Source organism: Galeopterus variegatus, unplaced genomic scaffold, assembly GCF_000696425.1.
Source record: "Galeopterus variegatus unplaced genomic scaffold, G_variegatus-3.0.2 Scaffold1222, whole genome shotgun sequence".
NCBI classification, from domain to species: Eukaryota; Metazoa; Chordata; class Mammalia; order Dermoptera; family Cynocephalidae; genus Galeopterus; species Galeopterus variegatus.
The window spans coordinates 219,573-227,663 of NW_007727333.1; the positions used below are offsets into that span (position 1 = coordinate 219,573).

General features: G+C 55.2%; 2 protein-coding genes across 3 annotated transcripts in view; one reads left to right on the forward strand and one right to left on the reverse strand.

The window, feature by feature from the left end:
- HCST (hematopoietic cell signal transducer) overlaps nucleotides 1-1,051 on the reverse strand; it is a 2,091-nt gene extending 1,040 nt beyond the window's left edge. For both annotated transcript variants that reach the window (XM_008575668.1, XM_008575667.1), the window contains exons 1-2: nucleotides 947-1,051; nucleotides 507-530 (exon numbers count right to left, since the gene is read on the reverse strand). In XM_008575668.1, coding sequence (XP_008573890.1) covers nucleotides 507-530; nucleotides 947-989 — 67 coding nt within the window. In that variant the 5' untranslated portion in view covers nucleotides 990-1,051. The remainder of the gene's footprint in view (nucleotides 1-506; nucleotides 531-946) is intronic.
- A 3,123-nt stretch (nucleotides 1,052-4,174) lies between these two features.
- The window catches only part of NFKBID (nuclear factor of kappa light polypeptide gene enhancer in B-cells inhibitor, delta), a 6,327-nt gene continuing 2,410 nt past the window's right edge, over nucleotides 4,175-8,091 (forward strand). The window contains exons 1-8 of the mRNA XM_008575669.1: nucleotides 4,175-4,286; nucleotides 4,741-4,958; nucleotides 5,220-5,410; nucleotides 5,495-5,600; nucleotides 5,795-5,941; nucleotides 6,053-6,104; nucleotides 6,196-6,344; nucleotides 7,886-8,002. Of these exons, the coding sequence (XP_008573891.1) occupies nucleotides 4,214-4,286; nucleotides 4,741-4,958; nucleotides 5,220-5,410; nucleotides 5,495-5,600; nucleotides 5,795-5,941; nucleotides 6,053-6,104; nucleotides 6,196-6,344; nucleotides 7,886-8,002 (1,053 nt within the window). The 5' untranslated portion in view covers nucleotides 4,175-4,213. The remainder of the gene's footprint in view (nucleotides 4,287-4,740; nucleotides 4,959-5,219; nucleotides 5,411-5,494; nucleotides 5,601-5,794; nucleotides 5,942-6,052; nucleotides 6,105-6,195; nucleotides 6,345-7,885; nucleotides 8,003-8,091) is intronic.

The window sequence follows — 8,091 nt, forward strand, 5'->3', positions numbered from 1 at the left end:
AACAGGAACCTGGAGGGTGGGGGCCAAGACAAGAAGGCATGTGAGGCGAGTGATGGACCCCTGGAACCCGGGGGCTGTGCTATGGCCATGGGGAGAAGAGGAAGTCCCCTGTGAGGGGATGGTTTCCAGATTCTCTGCAGTTGCGGGGGCTGTGCTTTGGCCATGGGGAGAAGAGGAAGTCCCCTGTGAGGGGATGGTTTCCAGATTCTCTGCAGTTGCCCCAGAGGTAGTGTGACCCAGGACCCCTAGGGCTGTGTGTTGGGCACATCAGGTATTCCCAAAGGAGGCTGGGGGTCACCAATTCCCTGGGGTTTCAATTTGGTGATGAAGGGGGCAAGATGGGATCTAGAGACGGCTGCAGATCCTCTGGGAGCTCTGATTTGGGGATGGGAGGTGAGACAGTGACCTGCAGAATCACTGGGGGTGTTCTAGGACCCTTGGGCCAAGCTTTAGGGATGAAAGCAGTACCTGAAGTGCAGGGCAAAAGGGAGGGAGTGATCTCTCACCTGGGGTCATCTGAGCTGTGGCCACTGTAGAAAGAGAGAGAAGGTGGATGAGGGGGGAGATGTGGTCCCCAAAACAGGGTGCAGGGAAAGATGATGTCCTGAGAAGTAACCTCCCCTCAGGAGAGACCAAATGGGAAAGGGGGGCCGAGTGGGAAGGGGAGCTCCCAGAGACACAAAGAGAGAGACAGAAAATTGGAAGTAGCAGCAGAGACCTGGCAATGAGGAGAGACTGACAGGCGGTTAGCCACTCCAGAACTTCCTGCTTACCCGCACCCCTCCCCCCCACACAACAAGGACCCAGGCCCTGAAGCCCAATGGATCTCCAGGAAGGAAAGAGACAGAGAGAAGGGCCCATACTCAGCATCCTTCCCTTCAGATGTCACCCAACCACCCTTCTCACAAATACTCTGCCTGCCATCCTCCATAACCGTTGGCTTCACCTGGGAGCAAAAGCAGGAGCAGGATACGGCCTGGAGGGACCATGATGGGCTGGGGGCTGGAAGGGTCTGGCAAAGGACCGTGGTCCAGAGAAGTCCTGAGGAACAATGGGGGAGTAGAGAGGCAGCAACAGCGGATGTCAGCCTGCTCGTGGCAAGGCCACCCGCTTCCTGTGTGTGTGTGTAGAGGGTGGTGGTGTCCCTGTGACTGCCTTTGGGGAACAAACTGGGGGGATAGTCAGAGAAGAGCAGAGAGGCTGCTATGATCATTGAGGTGGTAGTGACAGGTGGACCAGGGTGTGGGCACTAGGGAGATCTGGAAATATTTTGGAGGTAGAGCCAACAACATTTGCTGATGGAAAGGATGTGGGTGTGAATGAGAAAGGAATCCAGTGTGACCAAGGCTTCTGGCCCAGGCAGCTGAAAAGATGGAGCATCCATTGAAAAAGATGGAGAGTGGGGGGGTGGGGGGTGGGGGGAGGCAGGGGAGTGTGGAGTTTTGGGCACACCGAGTTGGAAATGCCTGATAGATCTGCCTGTGGACATGTTGACTGACAGCAGCCGCATTTATGAGTTCAGGGAGCAAGTCTGGTCTGGAGATGTAAATTTTGGGGTTGATGGCTTATGGATGATATTTAAAGGCATGAGACTGGATGAGATCACCAAGGAAGTGTGAGACTGGATGAGATCACCAAGGAATTGTGTACAGAGACACCCCCCCCCCCCCCCCCCCAGAATGTGAGAAGAGGAGGAACCAGCCAGGGAAACTGAGAAGGAGGATCGAGTGAGGGAGGAGACCCAGGAGACCACGGAGTCTTGAAAGCAGGGGCCAGTGCTGTGGTTGGTCACCAAGTGGGAACTGAGAACAGCCTCCCAGTGGAATGTCAGCAGGCTTCAGGGCTGGCAACACCTGCCTGCTTAGTTCACAGCTGTACCAGAGCATGCAGCAAAGTGCCTCTCATGTTATAATAAATTGTTTTAAATGTTAAATGAATAAACAAAACCTGACCTCCGAAACAGAAGGTGATGTGAGGAAGAGGGACAAGAAATTTGAGCCCGTCAATATCACCCTTACCTAAGGACCTTTCCTCCCTGGAGACCAGGGAGTCCTGATGCCCAGTTCTCTCCCAGGGCCCAGTAATACCACCCCTCCACTCCCCACCCCTCCAGCCAGGGCCCGAGTCAAAGCCTCTAGCAGTCCCTTGGACAGAGACCCAGAAGTCCAGGTCCCCAGTATCCCCCTCCTCCTGGAGTCCGGTATCCTAGACCCGTCAGACCAAAGATCTGGACCCTCCTCCCCACCCAACTCCTTTCCCGGGAGACCAGCCTTCCAAGTCAGCCCCGCCCATTCAGAGATTTGCTCGAGCGCGACGCGGGGACTCCCAAGCCTGTGGGCGGGGCCCTGCCCAGAACTGGGCGGTGCCAGGACCCCAGTTTAAAAACTCGCGGGGGACCAAATCCCAGATCGGGGACCCGGCGGCGGCTCCGCGGGGAGACAGCGAGGCTGGCGCAGCGCCGAGGCCGTGGCCCTGGGGGCCCACAATCCGCGCCACGGAATCCCCGAGGTAATTGGTTAGGGGAGGGTGAGGCACACTCAGCTCCTCAAGAGAGCGAAGGGCTGGGGGTCGGACCCCTGAGTCCACGAGGGACGGAGTTGGAGCATCGAGTCTTGGGTTCTGAGAATGAGGTGTCTGGTGGTGTTGGAGCGGCTGGGATTCTGGACTCCTGGGCCCTGGGGGCCGAGGGGCCTGGGGATTCGGAATCCTGAGTCCGGGGATGAAGGAGGTGGGAGGCCAGACCCCTGGGTCCTGCTGGAGGGGGCTGGGGGCTGGGACTCCTTCCCCTAGAAGGAGGGGCTGGACTGAGTCCTTGGGGGCGTGGTTGTTTAAAATCGGTGTCTGGGGGCTCTGGGGGGAAGGTCCGGCGCCTGGCCGTAGGGCTCACGCTGGCCGCGACCCTGCCCGCGCCCCGGGACTTCCCGGGTCGCCACCTGTCCATGGTCCCCGGGCCGAGCAGGAATTCCCCGTCTGGGGGAAAGGTCCGGCGCCTGGCCGTAGGGCTCACGCTGGCCGCGACCCTGCCGGCGCCCCGGGACTTCCCGGGTCGCCACCTGTCCATGGTCCCCGGGCCGAGCAGGAATTCCCCATGTGCGGGGATTCCACGAGCTCCACGCTTGGCCGCGCGCCCCACCTCTGAGCGGGACACCTGGGGCGCAGGGCCGACAGGGGGAAGGGGCGATGGAAGATTCCCTTGCGTGGGCGCCGTGACGTCAGCGCGTCGCGTCTGGGTTGTTTCCGAGGCTGCCTTCCCCCGCTTAACCCTTCCGCAGCCGGAACGCGGGCCCGGAAGGGTGAGGGTGGAGGGTCCGGGCTTCCCGGGTCGTGGGAAGGAGTCTGAGAACTGGGACCCCCGGGTCCTGCGGAGGACGGTGCTGGGCTCTGGGTCTGCTGGATGGGCCTGGCTTCTGAGTCTGAAGGGGTGGGGGTCGGGGCTCTGGACCTCTGGATTCTTGATGAACTAGAGGCTATTGACTTGTGGTTCCTCGGGGAGGGGCGCTGGGGACTCGGACGCCTGGTCATCTTCTAGGACGGAGAGGTGTTGGGCGCCTGGATGGGAGTCTCCAGGGAGTGATGCCCGGAGATTCCAAAAGCCTCCGGACTGGGAGGTCTGGGGGTGGGATTTTTTACGGAAGGGGGGGGGGTACTGCAGAGGGATGTCCTCCTCCCCCTTCCTCAGTTTCCACGACGCTGGTGGAAAGTTGGTCAATGGGTAAGTGCGGAGCAAAGGGAAGGAAACGGCGGAGGCGGGCGCCGCACCCCAAATATTCTATTGGCTTTGGAGTTCTCAGGCGGCATCAGTGTGCCAGTTTTTCCGCGCGGGAGGGCAAGGAGGGCGCCCGAATCCATTCCCTGTCCTCCCCACCCCGCCGACTCCCCCGCCCATTCGGGTGACTTACGACCCCTGGTGATTTCCCTCCCTTCCGCCCTTATAGTGAGCCGGAATGAACGCAGCCACTGCCCAACACAGACTGTGAAAAAGCTCCTGGAGGAACAGAGGCGCCGCCAGCAGCAGCCTGACGCTGGTGGGGTACCGGTGAGGCCCAGGAAGCCCTGTAAACTACAACTCTCTGAGGCCGTGTCCCTGCAGTAGGGACATATTGTCTTGCTGGGCCCTCAGGGCTGATGAGAAATGTAGTCCAGATTCAAATGCCCCTGTGTGTCGGGAACAGATGGAATTTTCAGATAAACTCACCTTTGTTCCTTTTTGCTTATGCCTCCACAGGGACAGTTCCTGCCTCCCCTGGCTCAGCCCTTGACCCCATCTGTGAATGAGGCCGAGGCTGGTAAGTCTGAAAATTCACCTGGTTCCCTCAGCTCCCAGTTGTAGTTTCCCTTAGGAATTCAAACATCCCAAGTCTTAGAACTTTGGGGGACCTAGGAGTCAGGCCTTTCTTTCTGGGACTCAGTAGAAGTTTGATCTCCCAGATTCTCTGGAGCCCAGTAGTCGATGCTCATAGCCCTTCAGTGTCCCAGGGGCCCAAGCTCCCAGCCTTTTGGTGTTTCAGGAATCCAGGCTCTCAATCCCTCAGTGTCCCAGGAATCCAGGTACCAGCCCCTTGCTGTCCCAGAAGTCCAGGCTTCCAACCCCTTGGTATTGCAGGTTGTAGGCCCCAACCTGTTGGCGTCCCAGAAGTTCTAGCTCTCAGCAACTTGAGAAACTCCAGGCCTTCCAGCCCTGGCTGTACCTTCCCCATCCCTGGTAACCAGGCCTGCTCCTGCCCCTCCTCTCATACGCAGGCCATACTCACTTCCCAGCACACCAGGAGACTGTGGGTTCTGGACTTGGCAGCCTGGCCCCTGCCATGGGCTTTCCAGACTGGGACCCCAACACGCATGCTGCCTACACAGACAGCCCCTACTCTTATCCTGCTTCTACTGCTGAAGGTTTCTTGACTCCTGACTTCTACCCACCCTCGGACCCAGGGCAGCCCTGCCCACTTCCCCTAGGGATGGAGGTGAGATACAGAATGGGGACAAATGCTGAAGGGCTCCTAAAAATTCCCAGTTTCCCTTACTCAGTGTTCTTAGATGGCTGGGGCTGGGTGAAGATTCCATTCCTCAGATGGGCAAAACTGAGGCCTAAAAGTCCAAGGTCACTTAGCCCAAATGGGACACCCAGCCACTTGATCAGGGGCTCTGTATGTGTATGTGTGTGTAGTGGTTAGGCAGAGGGAATTTTCAGCTGACTGGCTCTCCCCATCACCTGTGCCCTTCAGGACCCCCTGGATACCCGGCTCTATGCAGAACCTTCCCTGCCACAGGCCGGATCCTGGAGAGTTTCTGGACTCCCCTCAGGACCCCCACAGCTGCCCCCTGTGGTCACTGGACCATCCCTGGACACAGCCCGAGCTCACATGCTTGCTTTGGGGCCACAAAAACTGCTAGCCCAGGATGAGGAGGGGGACACGTGAGTATAGGGAAATGGGGTCATCTGCAGACTCCTGGCTCAGCTGGGGGTCTGTTCTCACTGCTGTCTCCCACCTGTCCTCAGGCTTCTGCACCTGTTTGCAGCTCGGGGGCTGCGTTGGGCAGCATACGCTGCGGCCGAGGTGCTAAAGGTATACAGACATCTGGACATTCGTGAGCATAAAGGCAAGGTGAGAGCTGGAGGCTAGACTTCTGGGTTCAGGGGAGGAGAGAGCTGGGGGCCTGAACTCCTGGATCCTAGAGAAGAGGCAAATGAGGACCTGAGCTCCTGGGTCTGAGGGTAGAGGGGGCTGGGAGCCTGGATTCCTGGTTTTCAGAGGGGCGGAGGCTGGGGACCCAAACTGACCTTTCCTGTGACCTGTAGACCCCTCTCTTGGTGGCGGCTGCTGCCAACCAGCCCCTGATTGTGGAGGATCTGCTGAACCTGGGAGCAGAGCCCAATGCCACTGACCATCAGGGACGGTCTGTCTTGCATGTGGCTGCTACCTATGGGCTTCCAGGAGTCCTCTCGGTATGGACAGCTGGCAGGTGGGGTGTGTGGGGTTGACTGCCTGGATCTTGGCTTCCAGGGCTTGGAGGCCTGGGGATACTTACCTAGCACTCTGCCTTCTCCTCCTCCCAGGCTGTGTTTAACTCAGGGGTTCAGGTTGACCTGGAAGCCAGAGACTTCGAGGGTAAGTTAGGTGTGGGCAGGGCTGGCATGGCACATGAGGCTAGGTGGGGTGTATGCCCAGATGCAGGTCCCTCACTATCTTCATTCTGCAGGCCTCACCCCCCTCCACACAGCCATCTTGGCCCTCAATGGTGCTATGCGCCCACCTGACCTCTGTTCCCGAGTGCTGAGTACCCAAGCCCGAGACAGGCTGGCTTGTGTCCAAATGTTGCTGCACATGGGTGCTGATCACACCAGCCAGGTGAGCTGGGCTGTGGGTGGCCAGCTCCTAGGAGAGCGTGTGGGTAGGGGCCACCTGGATGTGCAGGGGCTCTAAACAAATGCTGACTTCGCCTCTTCCTAGCTGTGTAGTCTTGAGCACAGTACTTCACTTCTCTGTGCCCTAGATGCCAACTGGGAATAATGTTACCGATCTTATTGTATATTTGTTAAGCACTTACTATTCATCAAGTACTGAGCTTCATGGATTAGCTTATTGAATCCTCACCAACACCCACTGAGACATGTACTATTATTTTCTCTGTTTTACTGACAAGGAAACTGCGGCACAGGGAGTCAAAAATCTTATAACTTGTGAGTGTCAGAGAGGGGGTTAGAACCCAGTAGTCTACCTTAGAGCTCGGCTCTTAATTATGTTATCCTCCTTTCCCATGACGGTAGCTCCTTCACAGGCAGGCTGAGAATTAAACATCACTTAATTAAAAAAATTTTGTTTAGTTAAAGAATTTTTCGGCTCTTAATTATGTTATCCTCCTTTCCCATGACGGTAGCTCCTTAACAGGCAGGCTGAGAATTAAACATCACTTAATTAAAAAAATTTTGTTTAGTTAAAGAATTTTGAACACAGATAAAGTACAGAAAATAATATAATGAACTCCACGTACCCAACATCAATAATCAGCAATTCATGGCCAGTCTTACCCCATCCACTCTTCCACTTTCCTGTTATTTTGAAGCAAACCCAAGCATATATGTTTTTTCCATAAATATTTGTGTCTGTAAAAGATAAGAACTCTTTAAACCTCAATAACATTATCCCACATTAAAATAATTAATGATAACCTCATAATATCAAATATCCTGGTTGTGGTCAAATTTCCTTCTGGCTCTAAAGTGACAACTTTTTTTCCATTTTAAAAAGTCAAGATCCAAATAAAACCCACATATTACCATGATGTATCTTTTAAAGTCACTCTTAATCTAGAGCTTCCTCTTCTATCTTGTTGTTTTCTCTTCATAATTTATTTGGTGAGCAAACTAGGTTGTTTTGCCCCGAACAAGCACATAAAATTGTTAATGCTCATTATCATTATAAACTTAAAGGCACATAATAAAGTTTCATTTTAGGAAGTGTCTTTTATGTTTTTCAAAATATGAAGAGAACAGCTTAATATTGCAGTGGATGTGGGCTTAGTTAGTCCACTAATTAATGCCACCCAACTCCAGTCCTTGTTAATAAAGTACAGTCCATGTGGGACAAAATGCATTTTAATGTGGGTGAGCAGGGCAACCGATAGCCCAGAGTGCTCCTTTTGAGGGATTGGAAAAGGAGCGTTCTCAAAGACACTTGGGCAGGAAATTGTCATAATAAATGTACAGATGCATATGGTGTGAATGGCACCGCCTAGATGTGGTACCGTGTAGCTTATAACACACACAGCTGTGTCAGGCACCCCTGGCTGGGGCTTGCAAAGGAGGGCCAGGGTCTCAAGGCTCCTGGGTTCCATGGGAGGGGCCTGGGTGTGAGGACTGGCCTGACCTCTGCCGTATCCCTCCTGACAGGAGATCAAGAGCAATAAGACAGTTCTGCACTTGGCCGTGCAGGCTGCCAACCCTACCCTGGTTCAGCTGCTGCTGGAGCTGCCACGGGGAGACCTGCGGGCCTTTGTCAACATAAAGGTGGGGGCCTAAGTTGGGATGCGTGGATTGTGTGTGATATGGTGGAGAGGGGCAGTGGGATTTTTTTTCTTTTTTAAAGATGACCGGTA